Source organism: Scyliorhinus torazame, chromosome 10 (assembly GCF_047496885.1).
Source record: "Scyliorhinus torazame isolate Kashiwa2021f chromosome 10, sScyTor2.1, whole genome shotgun sequence".
NCBI classification, from domain to species: Eukaryota; Metazoa; Chordata; class Chondrichthyes; order Carcharhiniformes; family Scyliorhinidae; genus Scyliorhinus; species Scyliorhinus torazame.
In genome coordinates, this window is record NC_092716.1 from 1,957,004 (window position 1) to 1,979,031 (window position 22,028).

Here is a 22,028-nt window from a genome sequence, read left to right on the forward strand (position 1 = left end):
TGAAATTTGCCGTATTCTTCTTCCGCACAGGAACATGCCGGTCCTGAATTCCTTTCAACTGACATTTGAAAGCCTCCTACATGTCAGATGTTGATTTACCCTCAAACATCCGCCCCCAATCTAGGTTCTTCAGTTCCCACCTAATAATGCTATAATTAGCCTTCCCCCAATTTAGCACATTCACCCTAGGACCACTCTTAAATTGTCCACCAGCACTTTAAAACTTACTGAATTGTGGTCACTGTTCCCGAAATGCTCCCCTACTGAAACCTCTACCACCTGGCCGGGCTCATTCCCCATTACCAGGTCCAGTACAGCCCCTTCCCTAGTTGGACTATCTACATATTATTTTAAGAAGCCATCCTGGATGCTCCTTACAAACTCTGCCCCGTCTACGCCCCTGGCACTAAGTGAGTCCCAGTCAATATTGGGGAAGTTGAAGTCTCCCATCACAACAACCCTGTTGCTTTTACTCCTTTCCAAAATCTGTCTATCTATCTGCTCCTCTATCTCCCGCTGGCTGTTGGGAGGCCTGTAGTATACCCCCAACATTGTGACTGCACCCTTCTTATTCCTGATCTCTACCCATATAGCCTCGCTGCCCTATGAGGTGTCCTCCCGCAGTACAGCTGTGATATTCTCCCTAACCAGTAGCGCAACTCCGCCTCCCCTTTTACATCCCCCTCTATTCCGCCTGAAACATCTAAATCATAGATTATCATAGAATTTACAGTGCAGAAGGAGGCCATTTGGCCCATCGAGTCTGCACCGGCTCTTGGAAAGAGCACCCTACCCAAGGTTAACACCTCCACCCTATCCCCATAACCCAGTAACCCCACCCAACACTAAGGGTAATTTTGGACACGAAGGGCAATTTATCATGGCCAATCCACCTAACCTGCACATCTTTGGACTGTGGGAGGAAACCGGAGCACCCGGAAGAAACCCACGCACACACGGGGAGGATGTTCAGACTCCGCACAGACAGTGACCCAAGCCGGAATCGAACCTGGGACCCTGGAGCTGTGAAGCAATTGTGCTATCCGAATGTTTAGCTGCCAATCCCGTCCTTCCCTCAACCAGGTCTCTGTAATGGCAACAATATCATAGTTCCAAGTACTAATCCAAGCTCTAAGTTCACCTGCCTTACCCGTAATACTTCTTGCATTAAAACATATGCACTTCAGGCCACCAGTCCCGCTGTGTTCAGCAACTTCTCCCCGTCTGCTCTTCATCAGAGCCATACTGGCCCTATTCCCTAGTTCTCCCTCAAATTTTTCACCTTCTGTGCCCCCACTGCTCAGGCCCGCCCGCAGATCGGTGGGCCCCGATCGCAGGCCAGGCCACCGTGGGGGCTCCCCCAGGGCCGATCCCCCCACACCCCTCTCACCTAGCCGGCCTACAAGCCAGGACCCACCGTGATGGACCATGTCACGCCGGCGGGACTGGCCAAAAACGGACAGCCACTCAGCCCATCGGGGCCCAGAGAATTTCTGGGGGGGGGCCGCTCCCAACGACCCCCCACCAGGGGCGGCGTGATCCCTGCCCGAAAACCGCGACGGAGAATACGGCAGCCGGCATTGGAGCGGCAGGGCGAGATTCACGCCACCCCCCAGGGATTCTCCGACCCGGCTGGGGGTTGGAGAATCCCGCCCCTTGTGTAGGTCCCCGAACCTTTAATATTTTTGCCTAAAAAAAATCCTGATTGACCTTATACCCATGAGCATACTTGTTTGATTTCTGTTCACGGTTTTAATCTCTTTATCTTAATTTCAGTTTTGGGCAGACTGGGAAGAGGGAGTGGCGTTTTCTGTTGACTCCTGTCCTTTCTTGTGCTGTGACTGTAGGAGAGTTTCAGACTGGCACAGAACCTTACCACACCATCTGAACGCTTCACTAATACAGCACATGCTAAATTACATCAGGTTACAGTGAGATTTGTGCTGAGGATAGTCACGATACTCGGTCCAGTGTGAGGGTCAGTCTCTACAGACTGGACTCTCGGTCAGTGTGAGGGTCAGTGTACGCTGGCTGCAGACTGGACTCTCGGTCAGTGTGAGGGTCAGTGTACGCTGGCTGCAGACTGGACTCTCGGTCAGTGTGAGGGTCAGTCCGTGCTGGCTGGACTCTCGGTCAGTGTGAGGGTCAGTGTACGCTGGCTGCAGACTGGACTCTCGGTCAGAGTGAGAGTCAGTCCGTGCTGGCTGGACTCTCGGTCAGTGTGAGGGTCAGTGTGTGCTGGCTGCAGACTGGACTCTCGGTCAGAGTGAGAGTCAGTCCGTGTTGGCTACAGACTGGACTCTCGGTCAGTGTGAGGGTCAGTCCGTGTTGGCTGCAGACTGGACTCTCGGTCAGTGTGAGGGTCAGTGTACGCTGGCTGCAGACTGGACTCTCGGTCAGTGTGAGGGTCAGTCCGTGCTGTATGGACTCTCGGTCAGTGTGAGGGTCAGTGTACGCTGGCTGCAGACTGGGCTCTCGGTCAGTGTGAGGGTCAGTCCGTGCTGGCTGCAGACTGGACTCTCGGTCAGTGTGAGGGTCTGTCCGTGCTGGCTGGACTCTCGGTCAGTGTGAGGGTCTGTCCGTGCTGGCTGGACTCTCGGTCAGTGTGAGGGTCTGTCCGTGCTGGCTGCAGACTGGACTCTCGGTCAGTGTGAGGGTCAGTCCATGCTGGCTGGACTCTCGGTCAGTGTGAAGGTCAGTGTGTGCTGGCTGCAGACTGGACTCTCGGTCAGTGTGAGGGTCAGTCCGTGCTGGCTGCAGACTGGACTCTCGGTCAGTGTGAGGGTCAGTCCGTGCTGGCTGGACTCTCGGTCAGTGTAAAGGGTCTGTGTGTGCTGGCTGGACTCTCGGTCAGTGTGAGGGTCAGTCCGTGCTGGCTGCAGACTGGACTCTCGGTCAGTGTGAGGGTCAGTCCGTGCTGGCTGGACTCTCGGTCAGTGTGAGGGTCTGTGTGTGCTGGCTGGACTCTCGGTCAGTGTGAGGGTCAGTCCGTGCTGGCTGCAGACTGGACTCTCGGTCAGTGTGAGGGTCTGTCCGTGCTGGCTGGACTCTCGGTCAGTGTGAGGGTCTGTCCGTGCTGGCTGCAGACTGGACTCTCGGTCAGTGTGAGGGTCAGTGTACGCTGGCTGCAGACTGGACTCTCGGTCAGTGTGAGGGTCTGTCCGTGCTGGCTGCAGACTGGACTCTCGGTCAGTGTGAGGGTCTGTCCGTGCTGGCTGGACTCTCGGTCAGTGTGAGGGTCTGTCCGTGCTGGCTGGACTCTCGGTCAGTGTGAGGGTCTGTCCGTGCTGGCTGCAGACTGGACTCTCGGTCAGTGTGAGGGTCTGTCCGTGCTGGCTGGACTCTCGGTCAGTGTGAGGGTCAGTGTGTGCTGGCTGCAGACTGGACTCTCGGTCAGTGTGAGGGTCAGTCTCTGCTGGCTGCAGACTGGACTCTCGGTCAGTGTGAGGGTCTGTCCGTGCTGGCTGCAGACTGGACTCTCGGTCAGTGTGAGGGTCAGTCCGTGCTGGCTGGACTCTCGGTCAGTGTGAGGGTCTGTCCGTGCTGGCTGGACTCTCGGTCAGTGTGAGGGTCAGTGTGTGCTGGCTGGACTCTCGGTCAGTGTGAGGGTCTGTCCGTGCTGGCTGGACTCTCGGTCAGTGTGAGGGTCTGTCCGTGCTGGCTGGACTCTCGGTCAGTGTGAGGGTCTGTCCGTGCTGGCTGGACTCTCGGTCAGTGTGAGGGTCTGTCCGTGCTGGCTGGACTCTCGGTCAGTGTGAGGGTCAGTGTGTGCTGGCTGCAGACTGGACTCTCGGTCAGTGTGAGGGTCAGTGTGTGCTGGCTGCAGACTGGACTCTCGGTCAGTGTGAGGGTCAGTGTGTGCTGGCTGCAGACTGGACTCTCGGTCAGTATGAGGGTCAGTGTGTGCTGGCTGCAGACTGGACTCTCGGTCAGTGTGAGGGTCTGTCCGTGCTGGCTGGACTCTCGGTCAGTGTGAGGGTCAGTCCGTGCTGGCTGCAGACTGGACTCTCGGTCAGTGTGAGGGTCAGTGTGTGCTGGCTGCAGACTGGACTCTCGGTCAGTGTGAGGGTCAGTGTGTGCTGGCTGCAGACTGGACTCTCGGTCAGTGTGAGGGTCTGTCCGTGCTGGCTGGACTCTCGGTCAGTGTGAAGGTCAGTGTACGCTGGCTGCAGACTGGACTCTCGGTCAGTGTGAGGGTCAGTGTGTGCTGGCTGCAGACTGGACTCTCGGTCAGTGTGAGGGTCAGTGTGTGCTGGCTGCAGACTGGACTCTCGGTCAGTGTGAGGGTCAGTGTGTGCTGGCTGGACTCTCGGTCAGTGTGAGGGTCTGTCCGTGCTGGCTGCAGACTGGACTCTCGGTCAGTGTGAGGGTCAGTCCGTGCTGGCTGGACTCTCGGTCAGTGTGAGGGTCAGTGTACACTGGCTGCAGACTGGACTCTCGGTCAGTGTGAGGGTCAGTGTGTGCTGGCTGGACTCTCGGTCAGTGTGAGGGTCTGTCCGTGCTGGCTGCAGACTGGACTCTCGGTCAGTGTGAGGGTCAGTCTCTGCGGGCTGGACTCTCGGTCAGTGTGAGGGTCTGTCCGTGCTGGCTGGACTCTCGGTCAGTGTGAGGGTCTGTCCGTGCTGGCTGGACTCTCGGTCAGTGTGAGGGTCAGTGTGTGCTGGCTGCAGACTGGACTCTCGGTCAGTGTGAGGGTCTGTCCGTGCTGGCTGCAGACTGGACTCTCGGTCAGTGTGAGGGTCTGTCCGTGCTGGCTGGACTCTCGGTCAGTGTGAGGGTCAGTCCGTGCTGGCTGGACTCTCGGTCAGTGTGAGGGTCGGTCCGTGCTGGCTGCAGACTGGACTCTCGGTCAGTGTGAGGGTCAGTGTGTGCTGGCTGCAGACTGGACTCTCGGTCAGTGTGAGGGTCAGTGTGTGCTGGCTGGACTCTCGGTCAGTGTGAGGGTCAGTGTGTGCTGGCTGCAGACTGGACTCTCGGTCAGTGTGAGGGTCTGTCCGTGCTGGCTGGACTCTCGGTCAGTGTGAAGGTCAGTGTACGCTGGCTGCAGACTGGACTCTCGGTCAGTGTGAGGGTCAGTGTGTGCTGGCTGCAGACTGGACTCTCGGTCAGTGTGAGGGTCAGTCCGTGCTGGCTGGACTCTCGGTCAGTGTGAGGGTCAGTCCGTGCTGGCTGGACTCTCGGTCAGTGTGAGGGTCTGTCCGTGCTGGCTGCAGACTGGACTCTCGGTCAGTGTGAGGGTCTGTCCGTGCTGGCTGCAGACTGGACTCTCGGTCAGTGTGAGGGTCAGTGTACGCTGGCTGGACTCTCGGTCAGTCTGAGGGTCAGTGTGTGCTGGCTGGACTCTCGGTCAGTGTGAGGGTCTGTCCGTGCTGGCTGGACTCTCGGTCAGTGTGAGGGTCGGTCCGTGCTGGCTACAGACTGGACTCTCGGTCAGTGTGAGGGTCAGTGTGTGCTGGCTGGACTCTCGGTCAGTGTGAGGGTCTGTCCGTGCTGGCTGGACTCTCGGTCAGTGTGAGGGTCAGTGTGTGCTGGCTGCAGACTGGACTCTCGGTCAGTGTGAGGGTCAGTGTGTGCTGGCTGCAGACTGGACTCTCGGTCAGTGTGAGGGTCTGTCCGTGTTGGCTGCAGACTGGACTCTCGGTCAGTGTGAGGGTCTGTCCGTGTTGGCTGGACTCTCGGTCAGTGTGAGGGTCAGTCCGTGCTGGCTGGACTCTCGGTCAGTGTGAGGGTCAGTCCGTGCTGGCTGGACTCTCGGTCAGTGTGAGGGTCTGTGTGTGCTGGCTGGACTCTCGGTCAGTGTGAGGGTCAGTGTGTGCTGGCTGCAGACTGGACTCTCAGTCAGTGTGAGGGTCAGTCCGTGCTGGCTGGACTCTCGGTCAGTGTGAGGGTCTGTCCGTGCTGGCTGCAGACTGGACTCTCGGTCAGTGTGAGGGTCGGTCCGTGCTGGCTGGACTCTCGGTCAGTGTGAGGGTCAGTCTCTGCTGGCTGCCGACTGGACTCTCGGTCAGTGTGAGGGTCTGTCCGTGCTGGCTGGACTCTCGGTCAGTGTGAGGGTCAGTCCGTGCTGGCTGCAGACTGGACTCTCGGTCAGTGTGAGGGTCAGTCCGTGCTGGCTGCAGACTGGACTCTCGGTCAGTGTGAGGGTCAGTCCGTGCTGGCTGGACTCTCGGTCAGTGTGAGGGTCTGTCCGTGCTGGCTGGACTCTCGGTCAGTGTGAGGGTCGGTCCGTGCTGGCTGCAGACTGGACTCTCGGTCAGTGTGAGGGTCAGTCTCTGCTGGCTGCCGACTGGACTCTCGGTCAGTGTGAGGGTCGGTCCGTGCTGGCTGCAGACTGGACTCTCGGTCAGTGTGAGGGTCGGTCCGTGCTGGCTGGACTCTCGGTCAGTGTGAGGGTCAGTGTGTGCTGGCTGCAGACTGGACTCTCGGTCAGTGTGAGGGTCTGTCCGTGCTGGCTGGACTCTCGGTCAGTGTGAGGGTCAGTGTGTGCTGGCTGCAGACTGGACTCTCGGTCAGTGTGAGGGTCAGTCCGTGCTGGCTGGACTCTCGGTCAGTGTGAGGGTCAGTCCGTGCTGGCTGGACTCTCGGTCAGTGTGAGGGTCAGTCCGTGCTGGCTGCAGACTAGACTCTCGGTCAGTGTGAGGGTCAGTGTGTGCTGGCTGCAGACTGGACTCTCGGTCAGTGTGAGGGTCAGTCTCTGCTGGCTGGACTCTCGGTCAGTGTGAGGGTCTGTCCGTGCTGGCTGGACTCTCGGTCAGTGTGAGGGTCTGTCCGTGTTGGCTGCAGACTGGACTCTCGGTCAGTGTGAGGGTCAGTGTACACTGGCTGCAGACTGGACTCTCGGTCAGTGTGAGGGTCAGTGTGTGCTGGCTGGACTCTCGGTCAGTGTGAGGGTCAGTCCGTGCTGGCTGGACTCTCGGTCAGTGTGAGGGTCAGTGTACACTGGCTGCAGACTGGACTCTCGGTCAGTGTGAGGGTCAGTGTGTGCTGGCTGGACTCTCGGTCAGTGTGAGGGTCGGTCCGTGCTGGCTGCAGACTGGACTCTCGGTCAGTGTGAGGGTCAGTCTCTGCTGGCTGCAGACTGGACTCTCGGTCAGTGTGAGGGTCAGTGTGAAGGTCAGTCCATGCTGGCTGCAGACTGGACTCTCGGTCAGTGTGAGGGTCTGTCCGTGCTGGCTGCAGACTGGACTCTCGGTCAGTGTGAGGGTCAGTCCGTGCTGGCTGCAGACTGGACTCTCGGTCAGTGTGAGGGTCTGTCCGTGCTGGCTGCAGACTGGACTCTCGGTCAGTGTGAGGGTCAGTCTCTGCTGGCTGGACTCTCGGTCAGTGTGAGGGTCAGTGTGTGCTGGCTGCAGACTGGACTCTCGGTCAGTGTGAGGGTCTGTCCGTGCTGGCTGCAGACTGGACTCTCGGTCAGTGTGAGGGTCAGTGTGTGCTGGCTGCAGACTGGACTCTCGGTCAGTGTGAGGGTCAGTGTGTGCTGGCTGGACTCTCGGTCAGTGTGAGGGTCAGTCTCTGCGGGCTGGACTCTCGGTCAGTGTGAGGGTCTGTCCGTGCTGGCTGGACTCTCGGTCAGTGTGAGGGTCAGTGTGTGCTGGCTGCAGACTGGACTCTCGGTCAGTGTGAGGGTCTGTCCGTGCTGGCTGGACTCTCGGTCAGTGTGAGGGTCAGTCCGTGCTGGCTGCAGACTGGACTCTCGGTCAGTGTGAGGGTCAGTGTGTGCTGGCTGGACTCTCGGTCAGTGTGAGGGTCAGTCTCTGCGGGCTGGACTCTCGGTCAGTGTGAGGGTCAGTCCGTGCTGGCTGGACTCTCGGTCAGTGTGAGGGTCAGTGTGTGCTGGCTGCAGACTGGACTCTCGGTCAGTGTGAGGGTCAGTGTGTGCTGGCTGGACTCTCGGTCAGTGTGAGGGTCAGTCTCTGCGGGCTGGACTCTCGGTCAGTGTGAGGGTCTGTCCGTGCTGGCTGGACTCTCGGTCAGTGTGAGGGTCAGTGTGTGCTGGCTGGACTCTCGGTCAGTGTGAGGGTCAGTCCGTGCTGGCTGCAGACTGGACTCTCGGTCAGTGTGAGGGTCTGTCTGTGCTGGCTGGACTCTCGGTCAGTGTGAGGGTCAGTCCGTGCTGGCTGCAGACTGGACTCTCGGTCAGTGTGAGGGTCTGTCCGTGCTGGCTGCAGACTGGACTCTCGGTCAGTGTGAGGGTCAGTCCGTGCTGGCTGGACTCTCGGTCAGTGTGAGGGTCTGTCCGTGCTGGCTGGACTCTCGGTCAGTGTGAGGGTCAGTGTGTGCTGGCTGCAGACTGGACTCTCGGTCAGTGTGAGGGTCAGTCCGTGCTGGCTGCAGACTGGACTCTCGGTCAGTGTGAGGGTCAGTCTCTGCTGGCTGGACTCTCGGTCTGTGTGAGGGTCTGTCCGTGCTGGCTGGACTCTCGGTCAGTGTGAGGGTCTGTCCGTGTTGGCTGCAGACTGGACTCTCGGTCAGTGTGAGGGTCAGTCCGTGCTGGCTGGACTCTCGGTCAGTGTGAGGGTCAGTGTACACTGGCTGCAGACTGGACTCTCGGTCAGTGTGAGGGTCAGTGTGTGCTGGCTGGACTCTCGGTCAGTGTGAGGGTCAGTCCGTGCTGGCTGGACTCTCGGTCAGTGTGAGGGTCAGTGTACACTGGCTGCAGACTGGACTCTCGGTCAGTGTGAGGGTCAGTGTGTGCTGGCTGGACTCTCGGTCAGTGTGAGGGTCTGTCCGTGCTGGCTGCAGACTGGACTCTCGGTCAGTGTGAGGGTCAGTCCGTGCTGGCTGCAGACTGGACTCTCGGTCAGTGTGAGGGTCAGTCTCTGCTGGCTGGACTCTCGGTCAGTGTGAGGGTCTGTCCGTGCTGGCTGCAGACTGGACTCTCGGTCAGTGTGAGGGTCAGTCCGTGCTGGCTGCAGACTGGACTCTCGGTCAGTGTGAGGGTCTGTCCGTGCTGGCTGCAGACTGGACTCTCGGTCAGTGTGAGGGTCAGTCTCTGCTGGCTGGACTCTCGGTCAGTGTGAGGGTCAGTCCGTGCTGGCTGGACTCTCGGTCAGTGTGAGGGTCAGTGTGTGCTGGCTGCAGACTGGACTCTCGGTCAGTGTGAGGGTCAGTGTGTGCTGGCTGGACTCTCGGTCAGTGTGAGGGTCAGTCTCTGCGGGCTGGACTCTCGGTCAGTGTGAGGGTCTGTCCGTGCTGGCTGGACTCTCGGTCAGTGTGAGGGTCAGTGTGTGCTGGCTGCAGACTGGACTCTCGGTCAGTGTGAGGGTCTGTCCGTGCTGGCTGGACTCTCGGTCAGTGTGAGGGTCAGTGTGTGCTGGCTGCAGACTGGACTCTCGGTCAGTGTGAGGGTCTGTCCGTGCTGGCTGCAGACTGGACTCTCGGTCAGTGTGAGGGTCAGTGTGTGCTGGCTGGACTCTCGGTCAGTGTGAGGGTCAGTCTCTGCGGGCTGGACTCTCGGTCAGTGTGAGGGTCAGTCCGTGCTGGCTGGACTCTCGGTCAGTGTGAGGGTCAGTGTGTGCTGGCTGCAGACTGGACTCTCGGTCAGTGTGAGGGTCAGTGTGTGCTGGCTGGACTCTCGGTCAGTGTGAGGGTCAGTCTCTGCGGGCTGGACTCTCGGTCAGTGTGAGGGTCTGTCCGTGCTGGCTGGACTCTCGGTCAGTGTGAGGGTCAGTGTGTGCTGGCTGGACTCTCGGTCAGTGTGAGGGTCAGTCCGTGCTGGCTGCAGACTGGACTCTCGGTCAGTGTGAGGGTCTGTCTGTGCTGGCTGGACTCTCGGTCAGTGTGAGGGTCAGTCCGTGCTGGCTGCAGACTGGACTCTCGGTCAGTGTGAGGGTCTGTCCGTGCTGGCTGCAGACTGGACTCTCGGTCAGTGTGAGGGTCAGTCCGTGCTGGCTGGACTCTCGGTCAGTGTGAGGGTCTGTCCGTGCTGGCTGGACTCTCGGTCAGTGTGAGGGTCAGTGTGTGCTGGCTGCAGACTGGACTCTCGGTCAGTGTGAGGGTCAGTCCGTGCTGGCTGCAGACTGGACTCTCGGTCAGTGTGAGGGTCAGTCTCTGCTGGCTGGACTCTCGGTCTGTGTGAGGGTCTGTCCGTGCTGGCTGGACTCTCGGTCAGTGTGAGGGTCTGTCCGTGTTGGCTGCAGACTGGACTCTCGGTCAGTGTGAGGGTCAGTCCGTGCTGGCTGGACTCTCGGTCAGTGTGAGGGTCAGTGTACACTGGCTGCAGACTGGACTCTCGGTCAGTGTGAGGGTCAGTGTGTGCTGGCTGGACTCTCGGTCAGTGTGAGGGTCAGTCCGTGCTGGCTGGACTCTCGGTCAGTGTGAGGGTCAGTGTACACTGGCTGCAGACTGGACTCTCGGTCAGTGTGAGGGTCAGTGTGTGCTGGCTGGACTCTCGGTCAGTGTGAGGGTCTGTCCGTGCTGGCTGCAGACTGGACTCTCGGTCAGTGTGAGGGTCAGTCCGTGCTGGCTGCAGACTGGACTCTCGGTCAGTGTGAGGGTCAGTCTCTGCTGGCTGGACTCTCGGTCAGTGTGAGGGTCTGTCCGTGCTGGCTGCAGACTGGACTCTCGGTCAGTGTGAGGGTCAGTCCGTGCTGGCTGCAGACTGGACTCTCGGTCAGTGTGAGGGTCTGTCCGTGCTGGCTGCAGACTGGACTCTCGGTCAGTGTGAGGGTCAGTCTCTGCTGGCTGGACTCTCGGTCAGTGTGAGGGTCAGTCCGTGCTGGCTGGACTCTCGGTCAGTGTGAGGGTCAGTGTGTGCTGGCTGCAGACTGGACTCTCGGTCAGTGTGAGGGTCAGTGTGTGCTGGCTGGACTCTCGGTCAGTGTGAGGGTCAGTCTCTGCGGGCTGGACTCTCGGTCAGTGTGAGGGTCTGTCCGTGCTGGCTGGACTCTCGGTCAGTGTGAGGGTCAGTGTGTGCTGGCTGCAGACTGGACTCTCGGTCAGTGTGAGGGTCTGTCCGTGCTGGCTGGACTCTCGGTCAGTGTGAGGGTCAGTGTGTGCTGGCTGCAGACTGGACTCTCGGTCAGTGTGAGGGTCTGTCCGTGCTGGCTGCAGACTGGACTCTCGGTCAGTGTGAGGGTCAGTCCGTGCTGGCTGGACTCTCGGTCAGTGTGAGGGTCTGTCCGTGCTGGCTGGACTCTCGGTCAGTGTGAGGGTCAGTGTGTGCTGGCTGCAGACTGGACTCTCGGTCAGTGTGAGGGTCAGTGTGTGCTGGCTGGACTCTCGGTCAGTGTGAGGGTCAGTGTGTGCTGGCTGCAGACTGGACTCTCGGTCAGTGTGAGGGTCTGTCCGTGCTGGCTGGACTCTCGGTCAGTGTGAGGGTCAGTCCGTGCTGGCTGCAGACTGGACTCTCGGTCAGTGTGAGGGTCTGTCCGTGCTGGCTGCAGACTGGACTCTCGGTCAGTGTGAGGGTCAGTCCGTGCTGGCTGGACTCTCGGTCAGTGTGAGGGTCTGTCCGTGCTGGCTGGACTCTCGGTCAGTGTGAGGGTCAGTCCGTGCTGGCTGCAGACTGGACTCTCGGTCAGTGTGAGGGTCAGTCTCTGCTGGGTACAGATGAGTTTGGTGTAGGTGTATCTCAGTCCTGCTAGTTTTCTAACGCTGTCTCTTTGAACCACAGGAAGCGATTGAGTTTATCAGACAACAGACTGCAAAGAAGCATAACTTCTTCCTGTATTGGGCTGTTGATGCAACTCATGCTCCAGTCTATGCATCGAGACGTTTCCTGGGAACAAGTCAGCGAGGCTTGTAAGTGCTGGTCAATGTGCGGGCCAATTTAGCCAGTGACATTGCTAAGTTAATTGTGGTTAAGATGGTCAGTGAGAGGTGCGGGGATGATTCAAAACATGGAGATTTCCTGTGACAGACTTAATCTGGTATCTATGATTCAGTAAACTGGAGAGTAGAATCGATAGAATCCCTGCAGTGCAGAAGGAGGCCATTCAGCCTATTGAGTCTGCACCCACCCTCCAAAAGAGCACTCGACTGAAGCCCCACCCTATTCCTGTAACCCTGCATATTGATTGTGGCCAATCCGCCTAACCTGCACATCTTTGGACTGTGGGAGGAAACCGGAGCACCCGGAGGAAACCCACGCACACACGGGGAGAACGTGCAAACTCCGCACAGTCATGCAAGGCCGGAATCAAACCCAGGTCCCTGGCACTGTGAGACAGCAGTATTAACTGCTGCACCACCATGCTGCCCTGACACTGCAGGATAAGATACTTTCCACATTACATTTATATCCACGCAGGCCATTGGCGGTTGGTGCTAGCTGGGTAAATAATCCAGCACTTGTCTGATTTGTGGTTGGAGCTGGTTAAAGCCCAGCAGTGCCTCCTCCACTCCACATACTCTTTGGAAAGATCCCTTTACCTTGTCAGCTCAGATTAGTTCACGTAAATTCTCAATCCGTGGAAATGGAGCGAACCCCTGTGGAGAGAACAAGTACAAAATTTGCACAGCAAATGTAACCATGTGGAATTCTCAGCAGCTACATTTAGTGTTCGGTTTGGGGGGGGGGGGGGGGGGGACGACACTATTCTGGATCCATTCAATCCAGCTTACCCGTTGCCATTGTGAGGTAGGAAGTGTATGCTGTTTGCTTCAAACTTTGTTTGTATTGTGACATTGTGTTGGGACTATTCCCAGATACGGAGATGCAGTCCGTGAGATAGATGACAGCATTGGGAAAATCCTGCAGGAGCTCCACACACAGGACATCGCCAACAACACATTTGTGTTTTTCACATCGGACAATGGGGCTGCACTCATCTCAGCCCCCAATCAAGGTGGGTTCATCTGGTAACTGATAGGTAACGCAGGTGGCACATTGAAGACGACATCTTTCCCTCTCGCTGTAGAGGCTGCAGTTCAGATATCCTACAGATAGCTTAGAATCACAAATGATACAGCACAGAAGGCCATTCGGCTCATTGTACCTGTACTGGCTCTTCAAACTATCCAATTAGTCCCACTCCCTCTGCTCGTTCCTCATTGCTCTGTGGATGTTCTCCCTTCAGGTATTTTTTCCAATTTGCTTTTGAAGTTATGACTTTGCTTTCCCTTCCCTTTCAGGCAATGATTTCAGGTGCCCTCATCTTCCCTCTGGATATTTTCTCAATTATATGATCTCTGTGTACTCTGGTTACTGACATCTTTTGTTCAGAGACATCATTTCAAAGAGTTGACCATAGACCATAGAATTTACAGTGCAGAAGGAGGCCATTCGGCCCATCGAGTCTGCACCGGCTCTTGGAAAGAGCACCCTACCCAAGGTCAACACCTCCACCCTATCCCCATAACCCAGTAACCCCACCCAACACTAAGGGCAATTTTGGACACTAAGGGCAAATTTTATCATGGCCAATCCACCTAACCTGCACATCTTTGGACTGTGGGAGGAAACCGGAGCACCCGGAGGAAACCCACGCACACACGGGGAGGATGTGCAGACTCCGCACAGACAGTGACCCAAGCCGGAATCGAACCTGGGACCCTGGAGCTGTGAAGCCATTGTGCTATCCACAATGCTACCGTGCTGCCCACGGTAGTTGATGCCTGCTGTCGCATATCTCAGCAGGATTTCTTCAATCATTCCAATAGAATTGATTTTATTGAGGGCAGCACGGTGGCGCAGTGGTAGCACTGCTGTCTCACGGCACAGGTCCCAGGTTCGATCCTGGCTCTGGGTCACTGTCCGTGTGGAGTTTGCACATTCTCCCCGTGTCTGCGTGGGTTTCGCCCCCACAACCCAAAGATGTGCAGGGTAGGTGGATTGGCCACACTAAATTGCCCCTTAATTGGAAAAAATAAATTGGGTACTCTAAATTTATATTTTTTTAAATTATTGATTTTATTCTGCCTCAATTCCTTTCTTCCTCATGTATTATCTAACCTCCCTTTAAATGCATCTGTGCTATTCACCTCAACTGCTCCTTGTAGCTTCACATTTTGTTACTCTCTGAGTAAAGACATTTCCCTTGAACTTACTTTATATTTCTGGCCCCTAGTTCTGGTCTCCTTGACAAATGAAAACATCTCTACATGTATCCTATCAAATCTATCAAACCTCTTCATACCAAATTATTTTTGTTTTCCAATTAAGGAGCAATTTAGCATGGCCAATCCACCTAACTGCACATCTTTGGGTTGTGGGGGTAAGACCCACGCAGACACGGGGAGAATATGCTAACTCCACACGGACAGTGACCCAAGGCCGAGATTGGAACCCGGGTCCTCGGCGCCGCAGTCCCAGTGCTAACCACTGTGCCACACGCCGCCTCCAAACCGCTTCATACTTTAAACACTATCAGGTCATCTTTCAGCTTTCTCTTTTCTCTTTTTAGCCTTTCCTGTAGGTACAACCTGTCGGTTTTTTATTAATTTAGAGTACCCAATTCATTTTTTCCAATTAAGGGGCAATTTAGCCTGGCCAATTCACCTAACCTGCACATCTTTGGGTTGTGGGGGCGAAACCCACGCAAACAATGGGTCACTGTCCGTGTGGAGAATGAGCAAACTCCACACGGACAGTGACCCAGAACCGGGATCGAACCTGGGACCTCAGCACCGTGAATAACCTGCCAGTTTTGATTTAATAGGCGGTCTTGCATAGCGCACAAAGTAAGCAAGCACGAAGACAGCAGCTCATCACTGACTGCAGCTAATCAGAGAGTGTGAACTTGGGAATTTGGTAAGGGAGATAATTTTAAAGGTTAAATTTAAGGGACAATCTCTAAAATCCAGTCTAGATTGCATTTAGAATTTAACCACAATTTACTGTTAAAGTTAAGTTAAGTTTCTTGCAGTCTTAGCCAAGGATTAACAAATGAACAATCTCCTTACAGGAGAGGCAGCTGCAGCTAGTTCATTAGGTAATGAGTTTGAACAAGATCCTCTAGCCACTAGTGCTGACTCATCTCTGTAGAATTTCAGTGGGTACAAATAGATAGATAAAGGTAATCGCTTATTGTCACAAGTAGGCTTCAATGAAGTTACTATGAAAAGCCCCAAGTCGCCACATTCCTCGCCTGTTCGGGGAGGCCGGTACGGGAAATACAGGTCGTCTTGTTAAATGCACAAACTAAGCAGGCACAAAGACAGCCACCCATCACTCAGTTTAGTTAGTCACAGAGTGTGAACTTGAGAATTTGTTGAGTGAGAGCACAGTTGAGTACAGTGAGGACGGAGGGAAACAAGTACATGATTGGTTGGTGATTATTTTGCTCATTTATCTTTCAAAACCTGTGTAATATATTAGTAATTTAGTTAGTGTTCAGAAGGTTTACTAGCAGCAGTCAAACTCATTAGGAGAGTAGGGTTTAAGTATAAATGAATTAAGAAAATAGTCATAGATTTATTAACACACAATAAAGATGGCAGGGCAGGTGATGTGCTGCAAGTGCAGAATGTGGGAATTCCTGCACACCAGTGTGATCCAGGGCAAACACGTGTGATCCAGGGCAAACACGTGTGATCCAGGGCAAACACGTGTGATCCAGGGCAAACACGTGTGATCCAGGGCAAACACGTGTGATCCAGGGCAAACACGTGTGATCCAGGGCAAACCTGTTTGCCGTGAATGTTAACAGCTTGAGGAGCTTTAGCTAAGAGACATTGAACTGGAGGCTGAGCTGCAGACACTGCCATTCACCAGGGAGAGGGAAAGTTAACCTGAACACCATAACTGGTCAGAGACAGAAGGGTGTGACTGCAAGCGAAGCAGCTAAGGGGATCGAGAAGGCAGTTGTGGAAGAACCAATTGTTCAATAGGTTTGAAGTTTTTGTAGCTTGGGACGAAAGTGGAGACTGCAGGATGGATGAAAGAGCTGACTGATACAGGAAGCCATTCAATGAGGGAATCATAGGCATGTAGTGGGGGTGACACGGTGGTGCAATGGTTAGCGCTGCTGCCTCAGGGTGCCGAGTGTAGCACAGTGGTTCGCAGAGTTGCTTCACAGCTCCAGGCTCCCAGGTTTGACTCCCGGCTTGGGTCACTGTACTTGTGGAGTTTGCGCATTCTCCCCGTGTGCGTGGGTCCCACCCCCAGAACACAAAGATGTGCAGGTTAGGTGGATTGGCCGCGCTAAATTGCCTCTTAATCTGAAAAATTAAAACATTTTTAAAATAGTAATGTAGTGGATGTAGGGAACAGTCAGGGGAATTTTTAAAAATAAATTTAGAATTTCTCTAATCTTATTTAATACCCCGTGTCAATTTGCTCTTGCTGCGGTGCGGCAACCGAAGAGGAAAGAGTCGAATTGGACCCCTCCGGAAGGCCGCTGCCTTAGACTCGACATGTATGCTCAAGCCGTCAGGAGTCGCGTCAATGCCAGATTCATCAGTCGCATTCACAAGACAGCCCCAAACGTCACCCAAGCACAACGCAATGCCATCCGCGCTCTCAAGACCAACCACAGCATCGTCATCAAACCAGCAGACAAAGGGGGGGCCACTGTCGTACTGAACAGAACAGACTACTGCAAAGAAGTATACCGACAACTGAACAACCAAGAACACTACAGACAGTTACCCGCAGATCCGACCAAGGAACACATCCGCCAACTTAACAGACTGATCAAGACCTTGGATCCAGATCTTCAGAGCACCCTACGTGCTCTCATCCCACGTACTCCCCGCATTGGAGATCTCTACTGCCTCCCGAAAATACATAAGGCCAACACACCAGGCCGCCCTATCGTTTCAGGCAATGGGACCCTGTGTGAGAACCTCTCTGGCTACATCGAGGGCATCTTGAAACCCATCATACAAGGTACACCCAGCTTCTGTCGCGACACGACGGACTTCCTACAGAAACTCAGCACCCATGGACCAGTTGAACCAGGAACATTCCTCGTCACAATGGACGTCTCGGCACTCTACACCAGCATCCCCCATGACGACGGCATTGCTGCAACAGCCTCAGTACTCAACACCGACAACTGCCAATCTCCAGACGCAATTCTGCAACTCATCCGCTTCATTCTGGATCACAACGTCTTCACCTTCGACAACAAGTTCTTCATCCAGACGCAGGGAACAGCCATGGGGACCAAATTCGCACCCCAATACGCCAACATCTTCATGCACAAGTTTGAACAGGACCTACTCACCGCACAGGACCTTCAACCGATGTTATGCACCAGATACATCGATGACATTTTTTTCCTTTGGACCCACGGCGAAGAATCACTGAAACGACTACACGATGACATTAATAACTTCCATCCAACCATCAGACTCACCATGGACTACTCTCCAAAATCAGTTGCATTCTTGGACACACTCGTCTCCATCAAGGACGGTCACCTCAGCACTTCGCTTTACCGCAAACCCACGGATAACCTCATGATGCTCCACTTCTCCAGCTTCCACCCTAAACACATTAAAGAAGCCATCCCCTATGGACAAGCGCTCCGTATACACAGGATCTGCTCAGACGAGGAGGAGCGTAACAGACATCTACAGACGTTGAAAGATGCCCTCGTACGAACGGGATATGGCACTCGACTCATCGAGCGACAGTTCCAACGCGCCACAGCGAAAAACCGGACCGACCTCCTCAGAAGACAAACATGGGACACAACCGACAGAATACCCTTCGTCGTCCAGTACTTCCCCGGAGCGGAGAAACTACGGCATCTTCGTCACAGCCTTCAACACGTCATTGATGACGATGAACATCTTGCCAAGGTCATCCCCACACCCCCACTACTTGCCTTCAAACAACCGCGCAACCTCAAACGAACCATTGCTTGCAGCAAACTACCCAGTCTTCAGAACAGTGACCACGACACCACACAACCCTGTCTTGGCAATCTCTGCAAGACGTGCCAGATCATCAACATGGATACCACTATTACACGTGAGAACACCACCCACCAGGTACGCGGTACATACACGTGCGACTCGGCCAATGTTGTCTACCTCATACGCTGCAGGAAAGGATGTCCCGAAGCGTGGTACATTGGCGAGACCATGCAGACGCTGCGACAACGAATGAACGGACATCGCGCAACAATCACCAGGCAGGAATGTTCCCTTCCAGTCGGGGAACACTTCAGCAGTCAAGGGCATTCAGCCTCTGATCTCCGGGTAAGCGTTCTCCAAGGCGGCCTTCAGGACCCGCGACAACGCAGAATCGCCGAGCAGAAACTTATAGCCAAGTTCCGTACACATGAGTGCGGCCTCAACCGGGACCTGGGATTCATGTTGCATTACATTCACCCCCCACCATCTGGCCTGCGAAATCCTACCAACTGTCCTGGCTTGATACAATTCACACCTCTTTAACCTGGGGTTACCCCATCTCTGGATCTGTAAAGATTTAATCACCTGCTAATGGTCGCATTCCTAGCATTGTCTGGCACCTTTGAATTTGTCTATATATGTGTTTCTGGAACAGACCTCTTCATTCACCTGAGGAAGGAGCAGCGCTCCGAAAGCTAGTGACATCAAAACAAACCTGTTGAACTTTAACCTGGTGTTGTAAGACTTCGTAATTTGCTCTTGGCTCAGGTAATAATTCAGAGGTTATTATCTTTGAGGTTCAGTTGTTTAATTTAGCCCCTAGCTGCTCATAATCCCAAGCAGAATCTCTTTCCTACTTTCACCTTTGTCACTGGTACCAACGTGAACCACAGCCACTGGACCCTCCCCCTCCCACTGCATCCTCCCCCTCCCACTGCATCCTCCCCCTCCCACTAGACCCTCCCCCTCCCACTGGACCCTCCCCCTCCCACTGGACCCTCCCCCTCCCACTGGACCCTCCCCCTCCCACTGGACCCTCCCCCTCCCAATGCATCCTCCCCCTCCCACTGCATCCTCCCCCTCCCACTGCATCCTCCCCCTCCCACTGGACCCTCCCCCTCCCACTGGACCCTCCCCCTCCCCACTGGACCCTCCCCCTCCCACTGGATCCTCCCCCTCCCACTGGACCCTCCCCCTCCCACTGGATCCTCCCCCTCCGACTGCATCCTCCCCCTCTCACTGCGTCCTCCCCCTCCCACTGGATCCTCCCCCTCCCACTGCATCCTCCCCCTCCCACTGCATCCTCCCCCTCCCACTGCATCCTCCCCCTCCCACTGCATCCTCCCCCTCCCACTGCATCCTCCCCCTCCCACTGCATCCTCCCCCTCCCACTGCATCCTCCCCCTCCCACTGCATCCTCCCCCTCCCACTGCATCCTCCCCCTCCCACTGCATCCTCCCCCTCCCACTGCATCCTCCCCCTCCCACTGGATCCTCCCCCTCCCACTGCATCCTCCCACTCCCACTGCATCCTCCCCCTCCCACTACATCCTCCACCTCCCACTGGATCCTCCCCCTCCCACTGCGTCCTCCCCCTCCCACTGCGTGCTCCCCCTCCCACTGGATCCTCCTCCTCCCACTGGATCCTCCCCCTCCTACTGGACCCTCCCCCTCCTACTGGACCCTCCCCCTCCCACTGCATCCTCCCCCTCCCACTGCATCCTCCCCCTCCCACTGGACCCTGCCCCTCCCACAGGATCCTCCCACTCCCACTGGACCCTGCCCCTCCCACTGCATCCTCCCCCACCCACTGCAAATTTCTCCCCAGCCCTGAGCAGACGTCCTAAACTCTGGCACCAGGCACCAGGCAGCTGGAACCTCTGCTCTTGGCTGCAGAAAACTGTGTCAATTCCCCTGGCTACTCCCCATGTCTGCGCGGGTTTCGCCCCCACAACCCAAAGATGTGCAGTGTAGGTGGATTGGCCACGCTAAATTGTCCCTTAATTGGAAAAAAGTTATAATTGGGTACTCTAAATTTATTTTTGGAAATCCTGGAGCTCCTTCCTTAACAGCACTGTGAGTGTACCTACACCTCAAGGACAGGAGCACCTGGATCTCCTTCCCTAACAGCACTGTGAGTGTACCTACACCTCAAGGACAGGAGCACCTGGAACTCCTTCCCTAACAGCACTGTGAGTGTACCTACACCTCAAGGACGGGAGCACCTGGAACTCCTTCCCTAACAGCACTGTGAGTGTACCTACACCTCAAGGACAGGAGCACCTGGAACTCCTTCCCTAACAGCACTGTGAGTGTACCTACACCTCAAGGACGGGAGCACCTGGAACTCCTTCTCTAACAGCACTGTGAGTGTACCTACACCTCAAGGACGGGAGCACCTGGAACTCCTTCCCTAACAGCACTGTGAGTGTACCTACACCTCAAGGACGGGAGCACCTGGAACTCCTTCTCTAACAGCACTGTGAGTGTACCTACACCTCAAGGACGGGAGCACCTGGAACTCCTTCCCTAACAGCACTGTGAGTGTACCTACACCTCAAGGACGGGAGCACCTGGAACTCCTTCTCTAACAGCACTGTGAGTGTACCTACACCTCAAGGACGGGAGCACCTGGAACTCCTTCCCTAACAGCACTGTGAGTGTACCTACACCTCAAGGACGGGAGCACCTGGAACTCCTTCCCTAACAGCACTGTGAGTGTACCTACACCTCAAGGACGGGAGCACCTGGAACTCCTTCTCTAACAGCACTGTGAGTGTACCTACACCTCAAGGACGGGAGCACCTGGAACTCCTTCCCTAACAGCACTGTGAGTGTACCTACACCTCAAGGACGGGAGCACTTGAAGAAGGCAGCTCACCACCACCTTCTCAAAGAGCAAGATGGGCAATAAAAGCTGGCCTTACCAGCAGTGCTCACATTGCGTCAACACAAAAATAAAACAACTGATTTAGCCATCCACAACTAGATCTGTCTGAACCACAGAAAACATTATCCTCCTCCCAGATACTGAAAGTGCCACCATTCCACATCACCCTGCAATGCAAAGATATTCCACAGCTTTCTTTCTGTGATCAAACCATCTTCATAGACGCCAACTCCTGCCCCAACTCCTGCACCTTCATCTCCTTCATTGAGGAGCTCATGGACTTCTTTATCACTGAGATTGTGACCATCTCATCAGCTACTTCTGCTGTGCCCTCCCTTCCCTGGGAGGATGTTAGATATTGTTCGGCAGCTCTTAATGAAGTCTTCATCGTCTTAAGTAGGTTAATAGAACCATAGAATATACAGTGCTGAAAGAGGCCATTCGGCCCATTGAGTCTGAACTGGCCCTTGGAAAGAGCACCCCAGCTAATCCCATGCCTCCACCCGATTGTAGTTTAGTCGGGCAGCATGGTCGGCACGGGCTTGGAGGGCCAAAGGGCCTGTTCCTGTGCTGTACATTTCTTTGTTCTTTGTTGTTTGTCTATCCCCGTAACCCCACCTAACCTTTTTTGGACACTAAGGGTAATTTAGCATGGCCAATCCACTTAACCTGCATATCTTGTGGGCTGTGGGAGGAAATCGGAGCACCCGGAGGAAACCCACGCAGACACAGGGAGAACGTACAGACTCCACACAGACAGTGACCCAAGCCAGGAATCGAACCTGGGACCCTGGAACTGGGAAGCAACTCTGCTAACCTCTGTGCTACCATGCTGCCTACATGTTAACTGAATGTATTTAATAACTACAAGAACCATGTTAATCTATAGTAAAGGATTGTAGTTGGATTGTCTCCAGGGCAGCACGGTAGCATTGTGGGTAGCACAATTGCTTCACAGCTCCAGGGTCCCAGGTTCAATTCCGGCTTGGGTCACTGTCTGTGCGGAGTCTGCACATCCTCCCCGTGTGCGCGTGGGTTTCCTCCGGGTGCTCCGGTTTCCTCCCACAGTCCAAAGATGTGCAGGTTAGGTGGATTGGCCGTGATAAATTGCCCTTAGTGTCCAAAGTTGCCCTTAGTGTTGGGTGGGGTTACTGGGTTATGGGGATAGGGTGGAGGTGTTGACCTTGGGTGGGGTGCTCTTTCCAAGAGCCGGTGCAGACTCGATGGGCCGAATGGCCTCCTGCGCTGTAAATTCTATGAAAGCTTGCTTGTGCGTACAGCTCTGTCTGACACAAAGCTGATCCAAGGTGCAAGTCATGTGTTCTCTTACATCACTGTGTGGGTGGGACTGTACACCGTCCCATTAACCCTATCTACACTTCTACACTTTA

The 22,028-nt window shown here is 55.4% G+C and overlaps 1 protein-coding gene across 1 annotated transcript in view; it reads left to right on the forward strand.

Moving 5' to 3' along the window:
• The window catches only part of galns (galactosamine (N-acetyl)-6-sulfatase), a 142,809-nt gene that overhangs the window by 56,847 nt on the left and 63,934 nt on the right, over nt 1-22,028 (forward strand). The window contains exons 7-8 of the mRNA XM_072517730.1: nt 11,615-11,742; nt 12,649-12,788. Coding sequence (XP_072373831.1) covers nt 11,615-11,742; nt 12,649-12,788 — 268 coding nt within the window. The remainder of the gene's footprint in view (nt 1-11,614; nt 11,743-12,648; nt 12,789-22,028) is intronic.